At 38.6% G+C, this 25,083-nt stretch overlaps 1 protein-coding gene across 1 annotated transcript; it reads right to left on the bottom strand.

Moving 5' to 3' along the window:
• Positions 1-14,026: 14,026 nt before the first annotated feature.
• On the bottom strand, positions 14,027-15,057 carry LOC140960997 (uncharacterized). The gene is made up of 2 exons (XM_073419324.1): positions 14,558-15,057; positions 14,027-14,495 (listed from the first exon to the last, which is right to left on the bottom strand). The coding sequence occupies exons 1-2, from the start codon at positions 15,055-15,057 to the stop codon at positions 14,027-14,029; spliced, it is 969 nt and encodes a 322-aa protein (XP_073275425.1).
• Positions 15,058-25,083: the final 10,026 nt, after the last annotated feature.

Raw genomic sequence — 25,083 nt, 5'->3', positions numbered from 1 at the left:
CTTCATCTCGTATATCCCAACTGATTCGACAACTATTGGAATATCGAGAGCTGTCAAAGAATCGATACTATGTGTCATGTCGTAGTTGCATCGATGGTGTAATCTATGAAACCCCTTTCATAATTACCACCAACACTTTGATCAGAGATTTGATACTACATACACATAAGATATCCATACCTGAATGTAAGAGATGAATCCTCGACTACAATGCATCGAATCCTATATGTTTCGACAGAACACCCAACCTTGCCACCTAATGACCCCTTGAGATTCGGTAAACAAGTCAAAGTGCAATGCTAGCATATAGAGTCTCAATGTTGTCTCGGGTCATAAAGACTAATGGTGTACAACCATAAACTAGGACGTTTCCACTTTGATAAGTGAGAACCACTTGGAAAGTCCTAAATGGAGGATTGTTCAGTGCACTCTACTAGGAGCACCTATCTGCATGCTCGGACATCACTATGTCCCCTACCAATGAAACATGGTACTCACATCGCAGATACTAGTCTCAAACTCGAGCGGCATATATCCTTCTTATCGGTGGCTGAATCGACTAGGAACTGTTTTAAATATACAGTATTTTAAATATGAGTTTAATGATACTCATCATATGAGCATCTCATATTCTTTCAACTATTTGTTATTCAAGGACTTTATATATGCAACTATCATGGGTATACAGATAAAGATGTGCCAAAACTATAATTAAAAATATAATTAAAATAAAGATTGTTTATACATAGAGTTTCAATGTGAACACTCGGCCAACACTTGGCTCGACGGGCACCTACTCTAACAATCTCTCACTTGCACTAGAGCCAACTACCCATATGCTTCAAACCCATCGATTCGCGATGCTTCTCAAATAATGGCCCAGGTGAAGGCTTAGTCACTTCTCCTCTTTCCACAATCTCTCAGAGGATGTGGTACTTTCTCAATACGTGTTTGGATTTCTGATGAGACCTTGGCTCCTTTGCTTGAGATATAGCTCCCGTGTTGTCACAAAACACCAGGACAGAAGCAACTCCATTAGGAATGACGCCCAACTCTTGGACGAAATTCCTTATCCAAACAGCCTCCTTTGCTGCAGCTGATGCAACAATGTATTCGACCTCAGTGGTGGAACCCGCAGTACTGTCTTGCTTGGAACCTTTCCAAGAGACAGCAGCACCATTGAGCATGAATACAAACCCAGAGGTTGACTTCGAGTCATCGATATCGCTTTGGAAGCTAGAGTCGGTATAGCCGTCCAATTTAAGTTTTCTACCCCGATAGACCAAGAACAATTTATTGGTCCTTCTCAAATACTTGAGGATGTCTTTCACAGCTTTCAAGTGTGTAAGACCAGGGTTCGATTGATATCAACTCACTACACTTAGTGCAAAAGCCACGTCAGGACGTGTAGATATCATCACTTACATGATGCTACCAATTGCAGATGCATAAGCAATGCTTGTCATCGCCTCTATCTCTGCATCAGTCTTGGGATACATAGACTTGGATAGGGACACGCCATGACACATTGGTATATGTCCTCTCTTGGACTCATCCATCGAGAACCGCTTCACGATGGTATCACTGTATGTGGACTGGGTGAGACCAAGCAATTTTCTTGATCTATCTCTATAGATCTGTATTGCCAATACAAAATATGCTTCATCCAAGTCCTGCATCAAGAACTTACTTGCTAACCATATTTTAGTTGATTGCAACATCCTTACATCATTCCCAATGAGTAGAATGCCATCAACATAAAGCACCAGGAATGTCACAGCACTCCCACTGACCTTCTTATACACACAGGGTTCCTCAGGATTCTTAGTAAAACCAAAATCTTTGATTGTACTGTCGAATATGAGGTTCCAACTCCTAGATGCCTGCTTTAGACCATAAATAGATATCTGAGGTTTGCATACTATATGTTCACTTCCGATAGATGTAAACCCTTCAGGTTGAGACATGTAAATCTCTTCTTTAATATCCCCATTAAGAAAGGCTATCTTGACATCCATCTGTCATATCTCATAGTCATACCATGCAGCTATGGCTAGCAATATCCTTATAGACTTAAACATTGCAACTGGAGAAAAAGTTTCCTCAAAGTCAACTTCTTGTCTTTGAGTATATTTTTTTCCACCAATCACGCCTTGAAGGTCAATACCTTCCCATCCGCCCCAAGTTTCCTCTTGTAAATCAATTTATACCCTATGGGAACAGTTCCCTCATGTGGATCAACAAGACTCCACACTTGGTTTGAATGCATTGAATTCATCTCAGATTCCATAGCTTCAAACCATTTGGATGAATCGGCATCAGATAACGCTTCATTAAATGTCCTTGGATCACATCCATGGTTAGGCTCATCATGGACTTCTTCAAGAAGCAGACCATATGTAATGCCCGAGATGTTATTACTGTGATCAGACCTTACTTAATTGACAGAATTAAGATTGTAGGAACTCACATGGCGAAGCCAGGAGTCGGTATAACACAAGACCAAAAGTTTGTACAGAACCTTTGGCACCCGAGCGGTAGAAAATGACTGCCCGAGCGCCAATGCATCACAAAAGAAGAATCTAGACAGAACGTCTGGCGCCCGAGCGGCTGAAAGTTACCGCCCGAGCGCCAGAGTAGATTAATTTTAGAGCTCGAACAGAAACTTCCGCGCCCGAGCGGTAGTCTTTGACCGCCCGAGCGCCGACTGAAACTCAAGAAGAATGTGCCACATTTCTCTAGCATGCAACTTGTGATATATATATGTTTCATGCCTTCAGCAAGAATCAGAAAAGAAGAAACCGAGAAAGGAAGTGAGAAAAGTCCTTTTATCTTATATATTTGTGATTTGTGCGAGATCCGCCCGTCTGATTTTAAATCCGACTTCAGTACTGTATTTCTATCGACAGGGACTTCAACTGGACGTACGTTTTCCTATGTTTTGATATGATTTGAAAATATGATATTGAAGGAATCGGATATGATTGATATATGATGTTCTTGAGATATTAGACATCGTAGAACCGAGAACAGATAGAAGAACAGATTGTTTATACATTTGTTATGATTTTTCACAGAGTATGGATTATATTGACTACTGGTTATGATTTTTAATTGATATCTGTTGTTGTCTGAGTTGACGGGATATCAATATTGTACCGTTATGTCGTCGATATTGAATTAGATTGAGTATTGATCAGAACAGATCTGAGTTGAATTGAATATTGATATTTTGTGCCTATTCAATATGTCATTTCAGATTGATAGTGACAGCTTTGAATTTGAGACCTCGACAGAGCCAGAAATCGACGAAAGGAAGGTATAAATCAATGTTAACCGGGAGATTGACTTAAGTTAGATTGGACTGAAGTTTCCCTGAATCACATACTTGTATGTTATTGTTTTCATACTGTTGTATTATTTGAATGAATGTGCTTAGTCTATTGATTTAATAAAAAGCAGAGAATAGCAGATAGTTATTGAGTGAGAGTCGCTGACAGAGGTGCCAGATTATGACAGAGTGATCATTGGCCCATTGCACATTGTGAGAGTAGGCATTGGCTGATATGCCAAGTCTATGGCGGATATGCCAAGTCTATGGATAATTGATTTATATCGATGTTGCTTAGGAAGGGATCGATTCCTATCGTGGAGATTCGGTATATTGTAATATCCAAGAACCGGGATCCCTAGATTAGAGATGAGTCGAGTCTAAGATGACGAGTCAAAGAGTTTTATCTGTATTCACTAATGTGTCATAAATTCTGATTTATGTTTTGTGATACATGGTTTATGCTTTTGTATATGATTTTATGCATTGCATGTATACATTGTTTATACTGGGATTTTATTCTCACCGGAGTTATCCGGCTGTTGTCGTGTTTGTATGTGTGCATGACAACAGGTGGGATAGGATCAGGGTCAAGAAGGGGATGAGAGAAAGGACAAGTTAGCGTGGTGATCCGGATCAGAAGTAGTTAGGTTTCAGCACTTGCTATATAGTAGTTGAACCCTAGTTTCGTTTGTTGTATGTTGTACAACACTTGTATTTTTATACTGATGTGTATACTAGACTGATTCCATTACCTTCCGCATTTAAAAAAAAATTTAGACCAAGTTTATCTTAATTGATTGAATTATTCTCAAAGAATGATTAAGAAATGAATTAACGTCCGGGTCCGCACACCATACCTCATAGGTGGTCTCGAGACTCTCTCGGATCTTCTAGGAGCTTGTATCTCCTCTCTTGGCTCTTCGGGTGTGGGTTCTATAATTGTGGGTGTAATGCCCATGGGCTGTTCCCGATCCAACTGGCGTCTAGGAGGCATACTGTTCCATAAATAACCCATACGTAACCAACATGCATAATTCCATAATTTATTTAAATGTAAATAAATGGGAGGGGTCCTATCGTCCCCTTCAATAGTCTTTCGCTTGGGAGGCAAGTCTTACACATAAGCTCACGTTAAAATAGAAAGGAAGGAATAGTACATCAATGGCAATGAAATGGAATCAATTCTCTGAAAGAGGATCGGTAACGGTGCTCGAATGCGCAACGGAAGTTTAAAAATCAAAATTTTGAAGGAAAATTTTCGGCCACCACATTTTTCAAGTGTAGCAAATACAAAAACACAATACGACATTCATAGGGTGTTTTAGAAAATATACCTATCAATCACAATGGATTGATGATGGCTCCAACTTAGTTGTCAAACAACTAAGCTCTTCAAAGGATGACAATCTACAAGCTTCACCTTTCTTTTGGAATCCTTTCTTCAAATTAGGTCCACCACTAACAAGGTAGATCCACTCTAATTTTGCACTAGAAAATTAGAGCATTTTTCTTTGAGAAGTGTGTGCTTTCATCAACAATTGAAGAAAGAAAAATGGAGAATTTTTGGCTTCAAATTTTCGTCCAAAGGGGTGGGGAGGAGAGAAGAGAAGACTTTTCTTGGTTGTGGAAAAAGTTAAAGCAAAAAGTTGCATGCCAAGTCTTGGTTATACAAAAAGTTGTCTCCAACCCTTCACCTCCTTTGCATGCTTCTCTATTTGGGTTTGTAACAATTACAAAGCCCATGGACTTTTATTTTAATTATCTCAAACACATTTGAGACTATTTAAACTTTACTTGATTTTACTCAAGCCCACTAGTTAAATAATTATTTTCTATCGGGCTCTACAAGACCCAATAATATTTAATTAAAACACTTGAATTAACTTAATTATTTGGACTCTACTAGGCCCACTAGTGTTTAATTAATTCAACACTTGAATTAATTTAATTTAGTCCATAATAATGTTTATGAAAATCACAATTTTCAAATACATTATTTATTTGGCCAACTTTTAATTTAGGAACACTTCCAGAAATTAAAAGTTACGTTTCCCTCATAGAAGTCATACTTCTATTTTTTCTTATGCTTTTAAACTCATGCGCCTTTTTATTGTAATGCCCATGGGCTGTTCCCGATCCAACTTGCGGGAGTCGGTTATCCCATGGCTCATTACTCAATGACTCATCCAGCCCAGGCACTGGAGTTTGTACCTCCCCAGACTCGAACCTAAGATCTCCTGGACGTATAGATACTTAGCACAAGTCTGAGCTCAATTGGTACCAGACTTGTGCTAAGTATCTATACGTCCAGGAGATCTTAGGTTCGAGTCTGGGGAGGTACAAACTCCAGTGCCTGGGCTGGAGGAGTCATTGAGTAATGGGCCATGGGATAACCGACTCCCGCCAGTTGGATCGGGAACAGCCCATGGGCATTACAAGAAGGGTCTAGAATTAAGTTTAAAAGCCTACAAAATACACTAAAAAAGTGTTTTTTATGCCATAGACACGGAACCCGTGCCCTCTTCCATGTAGAGGGCCGTGTACACATTGGAAATCACACATTTTTCTTGGCAAGACCCGTGCCCTCTTCCATGTAGAGGGCCGTGTATACATGCATATCATGCAATAAATACAAAATCATAACACATAAATCAGTAATTATGACACACTAGTGAATACAGATAAAACTCTTCGACTCTTATTCTTTAACTCGACTCATATCTAAGTCTAGGGATCCCGGTGTGAATAAGACGTAACAAGTCTCCCACCTACTCTCCCACTCGTGGTGGCGGTACGTCTTATTCCTAGACTTCGAACCTGTCTGTATCGAGTGTCTACAATCGGAGGAAATCTGCTTCGATGCGTCGATGTCACCGAACGTCTAGACATTTGGCAATTCTGCCAATGACTCTCCTATCTTAATTGCTTGAATATAAATCAATAGACAAAGCGTAAACATATAAAAAGTTAAACAATCTAGTATGTGATTTTGGGAAACTCAAATCAAGTCTAATTCGAGTTGTATCTTCCCGCATTCACATGAATTATACCTTTCTTTCTGTCAATCTGACTCTGTCGAAGTCTCGAACTCAAGGCCTGTCAATACTCAATCTGGAAATGACAATATCGAGGAGTACAATATCAATACACCAATCAAGTCAATACTGGATATAATCAGAACGAAATCAAATTCTGTTTCGACAGCATAATTGCATAATCTCAATATACCCAACACTACAAATCAACAGATATCCGTTCTCGCAACTCATAATCAATAACAATACAAATCTGATATCAAATCTCAGTCAAATCAACTCTGAAATTCATAACAATTCTATACGGTATCCGTTCTTAAATGCGGTTTCGATTATATGATGTCTAACATATCAAGAACATTATATAAGAATCATATAAGATTCTGGCAATACCATAATTTCAAATCATCTCAAAACGTAGTAAAACTTACGTCCAGTTGAAGCCTGCGTCGATAGGAACACAGTACTGAAGTCGGATTTAAAATCGGACGGACGGATCTTTCGTAAATCACAAATATATAAGATAAAAGGCGTAAGGATTTCTCGTAGCTTCCCAGGAGCTCTTCTCGGTCTCTTCCTAAGGAAATGAAGGAAACCAACATCTTATATATCTCTTGCATGTTAATGATACGTGTCATTATTTTTCACACCTTTCAGGCGGCGCTCGGGCGGTTAATCTTTACCGCTCGGGCGCAGCACCTTCTGTTCGGTTCATACTTTTGTTGAACACTGGCGCTCGGGCGGTCAAGAACTACCGCTCGGGCGCCAGACGTTCTGTCCAAGACAAGTTCTTGTAATGCATTGGCGCTCGGGCGGTCCTTTTCTACCGCTCGGGCGCCACAGGTTCGGCCCGACAATCACCTAACTCATATGTGTTGTTAACCAATTTGGTCTCGGAGTGGTCCAACTACCTTCACATCAATTCATGATCAATAAATCATATCCGGTTACGATAATCAATTTCTCGGGCATTACAAAAAAGTTATGCTCATTCTCCAAACATGTGTCAGTGCAGGAACAACGATACACACGACACACTTCGGGCCACTTTTGGCTCGTCTTCCCTAATGATTTGAATAAAACACAAAATATGAAAGTTATATCCTTATACCTTATCTTTCGAATGGAATTGACCTCAAATCAATTGGATCAATATACAATAAAACAATAACCATAATTAATCATCCCAATAAACATATCCATAACCAATAACCATTAAAATATCTATAAACATACCTTATCACAAGAAATCATGAATTACACCATCAACAATAACATGATAAAAGGTCGGGATATTACAATAGGAACATTATTCAATTAATAGATGATGAAGATGATGAAAATTCCCAAACACCGAGACAGAAGGTCTCGCGCATATGCGCGGGTATAGGGCGTGCATATTCGCGAAAAGTACTGCCCACCGAAGATGCAGAACAGAAGAATCCGTGCATATGCGTGGCAGAGGGCGGCGTAAAAGCTACAGGCAGAGACATTGGAGCATATGCGCGAGTTGGGGCGCGCATATGCGTGGGACGTAGATTTATTTTCCTAATTTAGAGATTTAATTATTTTGGCAAGTAGATTTGATATCTTTTGATTATGTAAAATATATGGACGAATTTTGTTAACATTTATGCGGATTAATATTGATTGAATATCAAAGTTTTAAATTTTTCTCTCAAACATTCAAAGCCTTGCTTTGTTCTTCAAATCAAACTTATCAAAGTTTTTAACTTTGTGACGTTTGTCGATCGCTTCTCACGCGGATTGTCAAAGACGAGTTCGTTGAAGGTTCGATTGAGTCCGGTTGTTTCTTTGTGATCTTTTATTACTAAACCACGTATTTTAGGGGTGGAGGTCGTGTATTGCTTGAATCAAAAGATCGGCACAACATCGATCCATGTTCGTTATTGAATCGAGGGCTCGATTCCAATTAAATCGTGTTTGCTTTTCTTTCGTACAAGGATTCATATCATTTGGTATCAGAGCTTTGGCTCATTGAATTCAAGTAAGTTTATCTTTCTTTCTAATTATCAGATCTGTTTATCTTTCATTCTTTTTTCAGATTTGCTTTTTGTTCTATCGTTTTTCAACTTTCGTGAAACTGTGTTTCTTGAAATTTTGATATTTTTCTTGGATATTTTGTGTGCACATCATCCTTGTGCAAGACCGGAAAAAAAAAAGAGTACAAAAAATCCAAAAATTCACCATTATTTCTTTTTGATATTTTTTTTTCTTTTTTTTAGTGAGTCATATTCAATATTCTCTCAGAGTCCAAAAAATATAAATTTATTTTCAAATTTCTTGTCTACGCAATCCAAGTAAGTCGATCGCAATTGTTCACGAGTTTGAACTTGATTGTTTTATATATCAAAATACGAAGCTTGAGCACCTTGAGGGAACTCTCGAATTTGAGCGAAAATACTTGAGTGCGAGCGTTATTTCTATGGAGTGATTAATGAGTATTTGTTGTGAGAAAAAAAAAAGAGAGGAGAGAGACCGTGAGCATTTGGGTGAGGAATATCTATTATTTCTAATAACATTTTCTTGCAAGTACAAGTCCAAAATTAAATGGAGAGGGAGGTAGGAGATAATTCGAACCAAGGGTTGTCTAAGGTTCAAATGGAGGCATTATTCAGTCATTTTAGTAGGATGATGAGGACCGAGTTGGAGCCCTTACATGAGCGGTTGGATAAGCTTGAAGTTAGTGCTAGTGGGAGTACTTATAAGTGATGTGTCCCACATCGGTTAGCAAGAGTTGTCTTGGGTAAAATATATATGAATTCACAATCCTCCTCTCATAAGCTAGCTTTTGAGGTGGAGTTAGGTGGATTGATATCATATGGTATCAGAGCCATACTCTTGACTGGTCGTGTGAGTGCATGTTCTTGGAAGTGCCCTGGAGTGCGGGTTAACGAAGGAGTTGGCACGAGGACGTGCAGTCTACAGGGGTCGGGAATGATGTGTCCCACATCGGTTAGCAAGAGTTGTCTTGGGTAAAATATATATGAATTCACAATCCACCTCTCATAAGCTAGCTTTTGAGGTGGAGTTAGGTGGATTTATATCAATAAGCCTAAAGATATGGGTAGAGGAGGAGAAGATGACGAATATGATTTGGGAGGAGACGAGGAGAGCCAAAATGAGAATTGGGGTAGGAATGGTAGAGGATTTAGGAGAGGAAAAAGAGAAGCCGAACGGGGTAGGTACAATAATGGGAATAGGGAGGATGGTAATATGGGTAGTATTAAGATGAAAATTCCATCATTCCATGGAAAATCTGACCCGGAGGCATACTTAGAATGGGAAAAGAGGGTAGAGTTTGTGTTTGAATGTCACTACTACTCCGAACAAAAGAAGGTTAGATTGGCGGTGGTTGAATTTCTAGACTATGCTCTCATTTGGTGGGATGAACTAGTGACCCCTAGGAGGAGGAGGTATAATGAGAGACCAATTGAAACTTGGGATGAGATGAAGAGGCTCATGAGGAAGAGGTTTGTGCCCAACCACTTTTATTGGGAGATGTTTAAGAGGCTACAAACTTTGAGACAAGTGATAAAGAGTGTTGAGGACTACTATAAAGAAATGAAAGTAGTCATGATTAGATCAAACATAGAGGAAGATAGTGAGGCGACGATGGCATGTTTTCTTTGTGGTTTGAACAGGGAGATTCAAGATCAAGTGGAGCTTAGGCACTACTTGGATCTAGACGAGATGATGCAAATGGCCATAAAGGTGGAGCAACAACTCAATAGGCGAGGAGTTGGTCTCACCAACCAAACTGGGGGTTCGTCATCTTCTTGGCGACCAAATGTGGCAAAACGTGATGAAAGTAAGTTAGTGATGAAGCCAAAGATTGAGACCAAGCAAAAGACGCCTAAACAAGGATTACAAGGTAAATCCGAAACTCCTCTTAATCGTTCTAGGGACATTTAATGTTTTATGTGTAAAGGAGTTGGTCATATTGCTAGCCAATGTCCTAATAAGAGGGTGATGATTTTGAATGGCTGTGATGAATATGAGTCTCAAAGTGAGTGAAACGACCTCGATTTTTTTTCTTTCTAATCTTAAATCATAATTTCTAAATTTCTAAATAAAATAATTTAACATAATCATGAATCGTAATAAATTAACAATTTAAAACTTAAGTGCATAAAATAAATCATAAATCATCTCCTAACCAAAACATCCTAAATTGACCTTTGAAAAGATCACTAACAATAAAAATAAAGCATAAGAATTCTCTAATAAAAATCATTAACATAAATCTTTAAATCTTAAATCAAATAAACTAGTGCGGAAACATAAAGGCCTTCGGGTGTGTACTGCTGCACTCGATCGACTCAATCGTCACCGCCTCCAAAAATCATCAAATCATGCATCCTACAAACCTAGTGAGTCTAATGACTCAGCACGTTCTAAACATAGATAAAAAATAATACATATACAAGCACATGTATTTAAAAATCATATTTTTATTAAAAATAGCTTTTGAAAATAAATAAATCATTTTAAAATCCTTTAAAAATCATTTAAGCATAATTAAATCATAAATAGAAAAATCATTTTAAAATAACTTTAAGCATAAATAAATCATTTTAAAAATAGCTTTAATCCTCATCGTAAATCATATACCATAAAATCATTTTTATCATAAGCTTTCAATCATATATCATTTTGGGTGAAGTTTTATTCTTGAAAGTGACTAGCTTTTATCCTTTGGTCGACTGCAGTCTTAGCTCCACATGGTCCATGGGGGTAGGCACTAGGCTCCATCATGGAAATACGATCGTCGAGATCCCTCGGGGGCCTTTTCCCATAGACGGGGTCCCTCTGGGCCTTGGCCCGTAAACGGGTTCCCTCTGGGGCCTTGGCCCGAATATGGGTTCCCTCTAGGGCCTTGGCCCTCACGTCATCTCCACAAAATCATATATCATAAATCATATCATTTGTCACAGTCAATTCACATCTCTCAAAATATTTTTTCTTTTCTTTTAAAATCATAAAATAACATAGCTTTCCAAAAATAGCATTTTAAACAGTATAAATCGCACAGCTTTATCATAAATCATAAAAATACATATTATCATCAAAATCGTCATTTTAAATAAAAAAATATCATTTAACATGCGTTATGATCCTTCGTGACGCTGCCAAGCGTTTTCGTATTTTCTTAAGTGTAAAAAGACCGTTTTGCCTCTAGACGTACAAATTCTCGAATTTATCTTTTTCGCACTTTTAATGACATGGGTTTATTCTAAATAATTATTTAAACTTACACGAATTTTCTCATATTTTTATTTGGTTTAAATCGATGACTTTTAAATTAATATTTAAATAAGACATATTAACGCGTTTTAATCCCGATTTAAACCAAACAGTAATATAAAATTCCCAAATTAAAAAATTAGACTTTTAATAATTATTTAAGCTTAAACTAATTTTTCATAATTTTATAAAGCTTAAAACTGGGCTTTTCAATTAATTCGTTAATTAACGCTTCGCGCGACGATTAAATCCCGGAAAATTACAAAACTCATTATTTTGATCCCAAATTTTAAACATAACATTTTTACTATTTATTCTACCCTTTCAAGTCATTAGCCACACCCGTGGACCCATGGATTCAATTTTAGTTCTTTAATTTTCAAAATTGACACATAATCGAACACACGGAGCCATCTCTCAAAATACTCGAGCCACGCCCAAGCCACCTCGAGCCAAACCCGAGCCAACCCACCTAGGCACCCTCCTGACCAAGCCCAAGCCCCTGAAACTAGCCTTGGATTGCTCGAACTAACCTGGAACCGAAGAAAAAAAAATCTGTGCATGACCCTCTTCCCTAGCCCAAGACTCCTAGCTATCAAGGACTCGTCCAGCCCTCTAACCACAGAACCATCATGACCCTAACTGACCCTAGACCACTCCCAGACTCGACCTAGACCAGCCATTACCCTGGAACCAACCAGCGAAGCTTCTGAACCAGAGAAACACAACCTGCGCGTTAACTAGCTTCCTACGGTTCCTCACGCTTTCTGATTATGGCTCGAGCCACGTCGTTCCCAGCCACTCCAGCCCCTGTCACAACCCTTGACCATCTCCCTAGACCCTAAAGTACCAGCCTGGCTCGTCCAAGACAGCCTCGCCGCCCCCTTCTTTCCCGAACAGCACCTGCACGTGCCATGGGGGAGAGTCCCACTTCACGTGGACTCTTCCCCAGCCCATGGCTCGAGCCCTAGCCCTCCTAGGACTCTTCCTAGGACCTAGTCACGACCCTAGCCAAGCCCCAACCAGCCCTGGCCGAGCCCAGCCCCCCATGCCCAGTAACCAACCCTTATGAACTAAGCCATGCGTGAATTGATTTTTAGAAAATTCCACGGTTCTTCCAGCCTTGTTCCCCTATTATTTTATCATGTTTTGCCCATAAATTAATCATATTTTTATCATGTATTGGCAGCTTAACCCCTTGGATTCATAACGTTTTTCGAATAAACGTAAAATCGACGTATTTTTTAAAATGAACGTTTTACCGTAAAAATTATCGAATACCTATTTTATTCTTGCATCAACAATTAAATCTTGCATAATATGATTTGTATGATGTTAAAAGAGTTTAGGAAACGTGCCTTTGCGTTTATAACGCTCAATTATTCGATCGTTTGAAAGGGTGCGACGTTGGACGACCGGACGACGAAGAACACAAGCTTTTCTTTTCCTCCAATTTTTTAAAAAATTGTGGTGTGTGCTTCAGGGTGAAATCGGCTGATGGAGGCTTAATTATTAGGTTTAGAAGACCTAAAACACTAATTTATAATTAAATTAACATGTTAAATGTGCTTTGGTTTGGGCTTGCAACGTAAGAGTAATTTGGCCTACTTAAATTAATTAAATTGGGCCCAATAACACTTAATTAATTAAATAATAAGAGTTCATAAAATTAGTTTTCATAAAATAATATTTTTGATCTTTTAAAACTCCTTGTTTGCCCAAAACCGGCTTCCCAGGAAAAATCAAGTTCAACTCGTAAAATAATTCGAACTCCAACATTTTTAAGAAAATTAAATCATTTTTAAATCATATTAGGAAGCCTCGCTATTATTTAATGAAAAATAAATATTCTTGTCTTGGTCGTCCCCGGTCTCCTTCCCCTGCCTATTATCGAATATTCGGGTAAAATCTTTAATTTCATGAAATCATGTCATATTATCATTTAATCATGCAATCACATTTAATCATCTAATAAAATATCATGCAAGCATTTAAAAATAATTAAATAAAACAATTAAACAATTAAAATAATTTTGCATGCATGTGGTTTACGTAGGTTGGTTTTCGGACGTTACGATTCTCCCCCCCTTAAATTAAATTTCGTCCTCCAAATTTCCTTGGCTTGATGATTGTAAAGCTTAGATTTCTTTATCCACCGCCAACTTAACCTCTAACTTAAATCTTACTCCTCAATTCGGTCCTCAAAATCTTGGAAATCATAATACTAACCCAAAAATTTCCCAAAGTTTACTCCTAAATCCGTCTCAAGTAGTGCATGCACCCTATCCTTCTAAGTTCTTCGACATCCCAAACAATTCCCCTAACCCAATTTAACATTTCATGCAAGAAAAGCATCGGAAAAATGTCAAACAGCTAGGTTACCTCGAAATCAGTGTAGTGCCGGCTCTGTCTCATCCTCTGCAGCTTGCATCACATAGAGTCTTCCAGTAGTGGGTTGCTTGAACGCTGGACAATCCTTATCCTTGTGTCCCGAATCTCCGCATTTCAAGCACTTGTAAGTGCCCCACAAGCACTTACTGGAATGTGGACGATTGCACTCTTTGCACAGTGGTTTGTCATCAGCCTTTGGAACATTTCCTCTTGGTGGTTGCCCTTGTGGTTTTAGTGGTTCTGGTTGCTTTGGTGGTCCCGTAATAGGCTTCTTATTGCTCTGATTGGCTTGCTGAGTACGATTCCTCTTTCGCTGCATCTCCCAATCAATATCTTTGAGTGACTGCTCGGCTCTGACGGCTCTGGACACGGCAGTAGTATAATCAGTAGGATCGCCAAGCATCACATCACGTCGGATCGTCGGCCTCAAACCATCTAGAAAGTGTCGTAATTTCTCCGCCGCATCACTAGCAATTAAGGCACAAAGTGACATCCCCTATCAAACTTCTGGACAAATTCGGCAACCGACCAATCTCCCTGACGGAGACTCATAAACTCCCTCTTAAGCCTAGAACGAACATCGGATGTGAAGTACTTGTCATAGAATACCCTCTTGAACTCCTCCCAAGTCAAAGTCGCCATGTTCACTCCTCGCTCTGCTCCCTCCCACCATAAGGAAGCGGCGCCCTTCAGTAGATTAATGGTACAGCGAACTCGGTCAGCGTCCGCCATGTCCATGTAGCGAAAAATCACCTCTGAAGATCGAATCCATCTCTCAGCAAAGAATGGATCAGTAGTGCCATGAAACTCGTCGGGGTGCATCCTCCTAAATCTCTCATAAACTGCCTCTGGTCTAACCCTTGCTCCATCTCCTACATGTTGCTCAAAGAAACGGGCCATACCGGCTAGTACACGGGCACTAGCATCCTGAACAGGTGGAGGCCGTGGAATATTCCCCTCCTGTCTAACCTCGTCAGTCCCCTCCTGTCTAACCTCATCAGTCCTACGCAAAATCCTTCTAGGAGGCATCTCTGTACACGTCGTCCAACCACGTAACCAACATGCATTTAAAATTTTTTTTTCATGTAGTATGCAACTATCATTTATATCATATATCATATAATCATTTAAAAAAATTTTAGCATATAAAATATAAAGAAGTAAAACTCACATATTTGAGACGTGACTTCTTGAGCTTCTCGAAGTGACAGTACACAACCCTTTGGGGATCCTTGGCTCTGATACCAACTGAAACGACCTCGATTTTTTTTTCTTTCTAATCTTAAATCATAATTTCTAAATTTCTAAATAAAATAATTTAACATAATCATGAATCTTAATAAATTAACAATTTAAAACTCAAGTGCATAAAATAAATCCTAAATCATCACCTAACCAAAACATCCTAAATTGACCTTTGAAAGATTACTAACAATAAAAATAAAGCATAAGAATTCTCTAATAAAAATCATTAACATAAATCTTTAAATCTTAAATCTAATAAACTAGTGCGGAAACATAAAGGCCCTAGGGTGTGTACTGCTGCATTCGATCGACTCAATCGTCACCGCCTCCAAAAATCATCAAATCCTGCATCCTACAAACCTAGTGAGTCTAATGACTCAGCACGTTCTAAACATAGATAACAAATAATACATATACAAGCACATGTATTTAAAAATCATATTTTTATTTAAAATACCTTTTGAAAATAAATAAATCATTTTAAATTCCTTTAAAAATCATTTAAGCATAATTAAATCATAAATAGAAAAATCATTTTAAAATAACTTTAAGCATAAATAAATCATTTTAAAAATAGCTTTAATCCTAATCGTAAATCACATATCATAAAATCATTTTTATCATAAGCTTTCAATCATATATCTTTTTGGGTGAAGTTTGATCCTTGAAAGTGACTAGCTTTTATCCTTTAGTCGACTGCAATCTTAGCTCCACATGGCCCATGGGGGTGGGCAATAGGCTCCACCCTAGAAATACGATCGTCGGGATCCCTCGTGGGCCTTTTCCCATAGACGGGGTCCCTCTGGGCCTTGTCCCGAATATGGATTCCCTCTGGGGCCTTGGCCCTCACGTCATCTCCACAAAATCATATATCATAAATCATATCATTTGTCACAGTTAATTCACATATCTCAAAATATTTTTCCTTTTCTTTTAAAATCATAAAATAACATAGCTTTCCAAAAATAGCATTTTAAACAGTATAAATTGCGCAGCTTTACCATAAATCATAAAAATACATATTATCATCAAAATCATCATTTTAAATTATAAAAAATCATTTAACATGCGTTATGATACTTCGAGACGCTGCCAAGCGTTTCCGTATTTCCTTAAGTGTAAAAAGACCGTTTTTCCCTTGGACGTACAAATTCTCGAATTTATCTTTTTCGCACTTTTAATGACATGGGCTTATTCTAAATAATTATTTAAGCTTATACAAATTTTCTCATATTTTTATTTGGCTTAAATCGATGACTTTGAAATTAATATTTAAATAAGACATATTAACGCGTTTTAATCTCGATTTAAACCAAACCTTAATATAAAATTACCAAATTAAAAACTTAGACTTTTAATAATTATTTAAGCTTAAACATAATTTTTCATAATTTTATAAAGCTTAAAACTGGGCTTTTCAATTAATTCGTTAATTAACGCTTCGCGTGACGATTAAATCCCAGAAAATTCCAAAACTCATTATTTTGATCTTAAATTTTAAACATAACATTTTTAGTATTTATTCTACCCTTCAAAGTCATGAGCCATACCCGTGGACCCATGGATTCAATTTTAGTTATTTAATTTTTGAAATTGACACATAATCGAACACACCGAGCCATCTCTCAAAATACTCGAGCCACGCCCAAGCCACCTCAAGCCAAACCCGAGACAACCCACCTAGGCACCCTCTTGACCAAGCCCAAGACTCCTAGCTATCAAGGACTCGTCCAGCCCTCAAACCACTGAACCACCATGACCCTAACCGACCCTAGACCACGCCCAAACTCGACCCAGACCAGCCATTACCCTGGAACCCACCAGCGAAGCTTCTGAACCAGAGAAACACAACCTGCGCGTTAACTAGCTTCCTACGGTTCCTCACGCTTTCTGATTATGGCTCGAGCCACGTCGTTCCCAGCCACTCCAGCCCCTGTCACAACCCTTGACCATCTCCCTAGACCCTAAAGTACCAGCCTGGCTCGTCCAAGCCAGCCTCGCCGCCCCCGTCTTTCCCGAAGAGCACCTGCGCGTGCCATGGGGGAGAGTCCCACTTCACGTGGACTCTTCCCCAGCCCATGGCTCGAGCCCTAGCCCTCCTAGGACCTAGTCACGACCCTAGCCAAGCCCCAACCAGCCCAGCCCCCCATGCCTAGTAACCAACCCTTATGAACTAAGCCATGCGTGAATTGATTTTTAGAAAATTCCACGGTTCTTCCAGCCTTGTTCCCCTATTATTTTATCATGTTTTGCCCATAAATTAATCATATTTTTATCATGTATTGGCAGCTTACCCCCTTGGATTCGTAACGTTTTTCGAATAAACGTAAAATCGACGTATTTTTTAAAATAAACGTTTTACCGCAAAAATTATCGAATACATATTTTATTCTTGCATCAACAATTAAATTATGCATAATATGATTTGTATGATGTTAAAAGAGTTTAGGAAACGTGCCTTTGCATTTATAACGCTCAATTATTCGATCGTTGGCGAGGGTGCGACGTTGGACGACCGGACGACGAAGAACACAAGCTTTTCTTTTCCTCCAATTTTTTCAAAAATTGTGGTGTGTGCTTGAGGGTGAAATCGGCTGATGGAGGCTGAATTATTAGGTTTAGAAGACCTAAAACACTAATTTATAATTAAATTAACACGTTAAATGTGCTTTGGTTTGGGCTTGCAACTTAAGAGTAATTGGGCCTACTTAAATTAATTAAATTGGGCCCAATAACACTTAATTAATTAAATAATAAGAGTTCATAAAATTAATTTCCATAAAATAATATTTTTGATCTTTTAAAACTCCTTGTTTGCCCAAAATCGGCTTTCCGGGAAAAATCAAGTTCCACTCGTAAAATAATTCGAACTCCAACATTTTTAGGAAAATTAAATAATTTTTAAATCATATTAGGAAGCCTCGCTATTATTTAATGAATAATAAATATTCTTGTCTTGGTCGTCCCCGGTCTCCTTCCCCTGCCTATTATCGAATATTTGGGTAAAATCTTTAATTTCATGAAATCATGTCATATTATCATTTAATTATGCAACCACATTTAATCATCTAATAAAATATCATGCAAGCATTTAAAAATAATTAAATAAAACAATTGAGCAATTAAAATAATTTTGCATGCATGTGGTTTACGTAGGTTGGTTTTTCGGACGTTAGTGTGAGGGTGATGACGAGGGTGATGATAATGAGACGCCTGCGTTAGAGGATCCTGATGAGGGATATGGAGCGGTTGTAGGTGAAGCGCTAGTGACTAGGCAGATCATGAGTGCCCATCAAGCGAACACGGTTGGTCAAGCCCCAAGGAAAGCATGGGATCGCATAGAGTTGCCCGAGGGACCAATCACGAGGGGACGACTGAAGAGGTTTAAAGAGGCATTGCATGGGCTTATGAGCAATGAAGAAGGACTTACAAGCAAGGTGCAGAGTGCTGAAGGGTTTGTGATGCATGTGAGTAAGTTTGGGAGTCATAGAAACACCATTCAAGTGATGAACGAAGAAAATGGCCAGATTGCTCCGCGCCCGAGCGATAAAAAACTACCGCCCCAGCGGCAGACGTACTGTCCAAGAGGTGATTTCCAGAACACTCGGCGCCCGAGCGATCACATTCTACCGCCCGAGTGCGAATAGTCCAGAACCCTCGGCGCTCGAGCGGTAATATCCTACCGCCCGAGCGCGAGTCAGATGCGAGAAATTATTTGTTTCCTTGATTAGAGTCCTAATTATTTTGGCAACTAGATATTGTTATCTTTTGGGTATGTAAACAATATTGGCATGAAAATTATAATCATTATTCATATTATTATTGATATTTTATCAAAGTTTTAGATTTTTCTCTCAAAACATTCAAAGCCTTGCTTTGTTCTCCAAATCAAACTTATCAAAGTTTCAACTTTGTGGCGTTTGTCGATCGTGTCTTACGCGTATTGTCAATCACGAGTTCTTTGAAGGTTCGATTAAGTTTTGATTGTTTCGTTTGTGATTGTTTATTACTAAACCACATAGTTTAGGGTTGAAGATCACGTCATTGCTTGAATCAAAAGATCGGGACATCGTAACAACGATCCTTGTTCGTTATTGAATTGAGGGCGCGATTCATATTTAATCGTGTTTGCTTTTCTTCGTACGAGGATTCATATGAGCCCAAGTCAAGAAAGAGGAGACTAACCAAAGGGAAAACTTGTTCCATGCTAGATGTTTTGTGAATAGTAAGATTTGCAGCCTTATAATAAATGAAGGAATTTGTACTAATGTGGCTAGTGTTGAGATGGTGGATAAATTGGGTTTACCTACATTAAATCATCTTCAACCATATAGGCTTCAATGGTTGAATGATTGTGCGGAAGTGAAGGTGAACAAAAAAGTATTGGTTTCTTTTTCAATTGGGAAGTATGTTGATGAGGTGTTATGTGATGTGGTGTCAATGCATGCTTGTCATATTTTGTTAGGGAGACCATGGAAATATGATAGGCAAGTGAAAAATGATGGGTTTAGGAATATGTATTCTTTTGTTCTCAAAAAATGAATCTATTTTTTTACTTCCTTTGTCCCCAAAGCAAGTGTTGGAAGACCAATTGAAAAAAAAAAGAGAGATGAGGTCGAAAAAAAGAGTGAACAAAAGAGTGAGATGGCCTTTGAAATTAAAATGACATGGCTGAAAAGAGGAGTGATAAAAAAAGTGAGATAGAAATACAAAACAAAAAAGAGAGGAAAGAAAATGAGAGAAAAGAAAATGAGAGGAAAGAGGACAAAAAGAAAAAACATATATGGCCCAAAAGACTGAGTTGAAACATATGTTGCACACACATGAACCACTTGTGTTGATTCTTTACAAGGAGATCCTCCTTAACACAAGTGATATAGACGGGTCCCTTCCGAGCATTGTTGTTTCACTTTTGCACCAAATTGACTTTGTGCCCCGAAGTGCATTACCAAATCGTCAAACTTATAGAAGCAATCCGGAGGAGACTAAGGAGCTTCAACGGCAGGTAAGTGAGTTGTTAGATAGGGGTTTTGTGTGTGAGTCCATGTATCCTTGTGCTGTATTTGTTTTACTAGTTCCTTATAAAGATGGCTCATGGCGTATGTGTGTAGATTGTAGAGTAATCAATAATATAACCATTAAGTATAGGCATCCTATACCTAGACTAGATGATATGTTAGATGAATTGCATAGTGCTTGTGTCTTTAGCAAAATTTATCTGAAGAGTGGTTATCACCAAATTAGAATGAGGGAAGGTGATGAGTGGAAAACTGCTTTTAAAACCAAATACGGGTTATATGAGTGGATGGTAATGCCTTTTGGCTTAACTAACGCTCCTAGCACCTTTATGAGGTTAATGAATCATGTTTTGCGTGCACCCATAGGAAAGTTTGTTGTGGTTTATTTTGATGATATCCTAGTGTATAGCAAAAACTTGGATGAGCATGTTAATCACTTGAGACTTGTGCTAATCACACGAAGGGCTGAAAATTTGTATGATAACTTAAAGAAATGTTATTTTTGTACAAGCAAACTTGTCTTCCTTGGTTTTGTGGTAAGCTCAAAGGGTATACAAGTGGATGTAGACAAGGTAAGTGCCATTCGAGATTGGCCAACGCCTACTACTTTCGATCAAGTTCGAAGCTTTCATGGTCTTGCAAGCTTCTATAGGAGGTTTGTAAAGGATTTTAGCAAGTTGGCAGTACCGATGACGGCGATAGTCAAGAAGAATGTTCCATTTCATTGGGGCGAGGAGCAAGAGAAGTCCTTTAATACTATTAAGCAAAAATTAATTAATGCTCCTTTACTTGTTGTACCTGATTTTTCTAATACTTTTGAGATTGAATGTGATGCTTCAAGTGTAGGTATTGGTGGAGTGTTGATGCAAGTAGGACGGCCTGTGGCATACTTTAGGGAGAATATTAATGGAGCAGCACTGAATTACCCGACATATGACAAGGAGCTCTATGCACTTGTGAGGACTCTTGAGACGTGGCATCACTATTTGAGGCCTAGGGAGTTTAGGATTCATATAGATCATGAATCCTTAAAACATCTTAAGGGGCAGCAGAAGTTAAACAAGAGACATGCCAAGTGGGTGGCGTTTGTGGAAACATTCCACTAAATTATCAAATATAAGCAAGGCAAGGAAAACGTAGTGGCCGACACACTATCACGAATATACATACTCTTCTCTACCTTGGAGTCTAAAATTTTGGGGTTTGAGCATGTCAAGGAGTTGTATGTGCTAGATGAGGATTTTAAGAGTGTGTTTGAAACTTGTATGCGTGGTCAACATGAAAAATTCTATTTGCATAATAGTTTTTTGTTTAAAGAAGATAGGTTGTGCACCCCTAGATCATCCATTCATGAATTATTTGTTAGGGAAGCACATGGGGGTGGTTTGATGGGACATTTTGGTGTGGCTAAGACTTTAAGTGCATTGCATGAACATTTTTATTGGCCACATATGAAACGTTATGTTGAGCGTGTGTGTGATAAGTGCTAACTTGTAGGCAAGCTAAATATAGAACACAACCACATGGATTGTATACACCACATCCAGTCCCTAGTGAACCTTGGGTTGATATTTCTATGGACTTTGTTTTGGTGTTGCCTAGGACTAAGAAGGGGAGGGATTCAATATTTGTTGTTGTTGATAGGTTTTCGAAGATGACACATTTTATTGCTTCTCACAAAACTGATGATGCATCTAACATTGCGGATCTGTTCTTTAGAGAAGTCATTAGGTTGCATGACATACCTAGGACTATTCTTTCTGATCGTGATGTTAAGTTTCTGAGTTATTTCTGGAAAACGTTATGGGCTAAACTTGGCACAAAATTGTTGTTTTCTACTACATATCATCCTCAAATGGATGGACAAACTGAAGTGGTAAATAGGACTTTAGGAACACTTTTGCGTGCTATTCTTAAGAAAAACTTAAAGAATTGGGAGGATTGTTTGCCATTTTTTGAGTTTGCTTATAATCGTTGTGTGCATTCTACTACAAATTATTCAACGTTTGAAATTGTATATGATTTTAATCCTTTGACTCCGTTGGATTTGATGTCTTTACCTGTGAGTGAAAGGTTAAACATGGATGGGAAAAAGAAGGTTGAATCTGTTAGGAGTTTGCATGAGAAGGTCAAAGCTAATATTGAAAAGAAGAATGAACAATACACAAAGCAAGCCAACAAAGGAAAAAAAAGGGTGGTGTTTGAGAAGGGTGATTAGGTGTGGCTACACTTGAGGAAGGAAAGGTTCCCCGAGAAGAGACGCTCGAAGCTACTACCAAAGGGTGATGGACCATTTCAAGTCCTCGAACGGATCACTGACAACGCCTACAAACTCGATCTACCAAGTGAGTATAACTTCAGTTCTACTTTTAATGTTAGTGATCTTTCGTTGTTTGATGTAGGTGATGAACAAGATTTGAGGATAAATCCTTTTTAAGAAGGGGAGGATGATGCGAACACGGTTGGTCAAGCCCCAAGGAAAGCATGGAATCCTTTAAAGTTTCCGGAGGGACCAATCACGAGGGGACGACTGAAGAGGTTTAAGAAAGCGTTGCATGGGCTTATGAGCAAAGAAGAAGGACTTGCAATCGAGGTGCAGAGTGCGGAAGGCTTCGTGATGCATGGGAGTAAGTTTGGGAGTCATAAGAACATTATTCATTAATAGATAATGAAGTTCATGAAAATTCCAGAACACCGAGACAGAAGGTCTCGCGCATATGCGCGGGTATAGGGCGCGCATATGCGTGAGATGTATTACCCACCAAAGATGCAGAACAGGAGACTCCGCGCATATGCGTGGAAGAGGCGTAAAAGCTAAAGGCAGAGACATTGGCGCATATGCGCGAGTTGGGCCGCGCATATGCGCGCGACAGATATTTATTTTCATAATTTAGAGTTTAATTATTTTGGCAAGTAGATTTGATATCTTTTGATTATGTAAAATATATGGACTAATTTTGTGAACATTTATGCAGATTAATATTGATTGAATATCAAAGTTTTAGAGTTTTCTCTCAAACATTCAAAGCCTTGCTTTATTCTCCAAATAAAACTTATCAAAGTTTATAACTTTGTGGCGTTTTTCGATCGCTTGTCACGCGGATTGTCAAATAAGAGTTCTTTGAAGGTTTGATTGAGTCCGGTTGTTTCTTTGTGATCGTTTATTACTAAACCACGTAGTTTAGGGGTTGAGGTCACGTATTTCTTGAATCAAAAGATCGGGACAACATCGATCCTTGTTCGTTATTGAATAAAGGGCGCGATTCCAATTAAATCATGTTTGCTTTTCGTTCGTACAAGGATTCATTTCTGTACTGATGCAGCGTGGAAAAGTGATAACTTATGCTTCTCGTCAGTTGAAGGACTACGAGAAAAAGTATGCCACTCATGATTTAGAATTGGCGGCGGTGGTTTTTGCCTTAAAAATTTGGCTGCATTACCTCTATGGTGAGAAGTGTGAAATTTTTACAGATCATAAAACTTTGAGTTATTTGTTTTCACAGAGAGAGTTGAATATGCGGCAGCAAAGATGGTTTGAACTTGTGAAGGACTATGAGTGTACCATTAGCTATCATCCTGGTAAATCTAATGTGGTTGCTGATGCTTTGAGTTGCAAGTCGAGTTCTGTATTGAGTTCCATATGTCAGAAACCATTGTTGCTTGATCTGCAAAGAAATGAGATCACTTTTGTATCTCCAGGTACAGTGGCTCAATTATCTGCATTGGTTCTCCGCTCAACTTTGTTTGACAGAATTTTGAAGGAACAACAGTCCGATGATCAATTGTTGGAACTAAAGAGAAAGAGTGAATTAGCAGGAGTTTATGAGTTTGGGTTGAATCGAAATGGTTTGTTGATCTTTCGAATTAAGATATGTGTTCCTTTGGGTGATGACATTCGGAAAGATGTTATTATTGAAGCACATACATCTCCATATTTGGTCCACCCTGGCAGTACCAAGATGTATCAGGATCTTTGACGTATTTACTAGTGGCCAGGTATGAAGAAAGATATCATGTTATTTTTTTCTGAATGTCAAACCTGCCAACAGGTTAAGATTGAGCATTAGAAGCCAGCGGGATTGTTGCAGTCCTTACCCATACCGTAGTGGAAATGGGAACACATTACCATGGATTTTGTTGTTGGGTTGCCAAGAACTCAGAAGGGCTAAAATTCTATTTGGGTGATCGTGGATCGATTGACAAAGTCATCACATTTTCTTCCTGTTAAAACGACATATTCTATGAATCAATATGCTGAGGCTTATGTTCAAGAAATTGTGAGACTTCATGGGATACCAGTGTCGATAGTTTCAGATCGTGAACCAAGATTTACATATGAGTTCTAGAAGAGTCTACATAGAGCCTTAGGTACGAAGTTAGACTTTAGCACAACCTATCATCCTCAAAGTGACGGCCAATCCGAAAGGGTTATTCAAATTCTGGAGGATATGTTAAGGGCTTCCACGATTGATTTCCCGGGGATTTGGGATTTCAAGTTGTCTTTGGTGGATTTCACGTATAATAAAAACTATCAATCAACCATTGACATGACACCCTATGAAGCTCTGTATGGGCGGAAGTGTTGATCACCGTTGTATTGGAAGAGGTTGGAGAAAGAAAAATGTTGGGCCCGAAGTTGGTTCAACAAACAGCAGATGTTGTGGAATTGATACATGAACGAATGAAGACAGCTCAATCACGACAAACAAGTTATGCAAATGTTCGTAGAAGGCCATTGGAGTTCTAGGTAGGTGATCATGTTTTCCTTAAGATAGCCCCTTTGAAGGGAGTT

This window comes from Primulina huaijiensis, chromosome 16 (assembly GCF_012295235.1).
Source record: "Primulina huaijiensis isolate GDHJ02 chromosome 16, ASM1229523v2, whole genome shotgun sequence".
Taxonomy (NCBI): Eukaryota; Viridiplantae; Streptophyta; class Magnoliopsida; order Lamiales; family Gesneriaceae; genus Primulina; species Primulina huaijiensis.
Note: the sequence above shows the minus strand (reverse complement) of the source record. Positions and strands in the feature narration are given on the sequence as shown.

What these genes read in the sequence shown, in the direction of transcription:
- LOC140960997 (XM_073419324.1), bottom strand. Translation starts at nt 15,057, where the DNA reads ATGCCTCCTAGAAGGATTTTGCGTAGGACTGATGAGGTTAGACAGGAG. An exon ending in AGTCTCCGTCAGGGAGATTG is followed by an intron (nt 14,496 to 14,557) that starts GTCGGTTGCCGA and finishes CTTAATTGCTAG; the next exon opens with TGATGCGGCGGAGAAATTAC.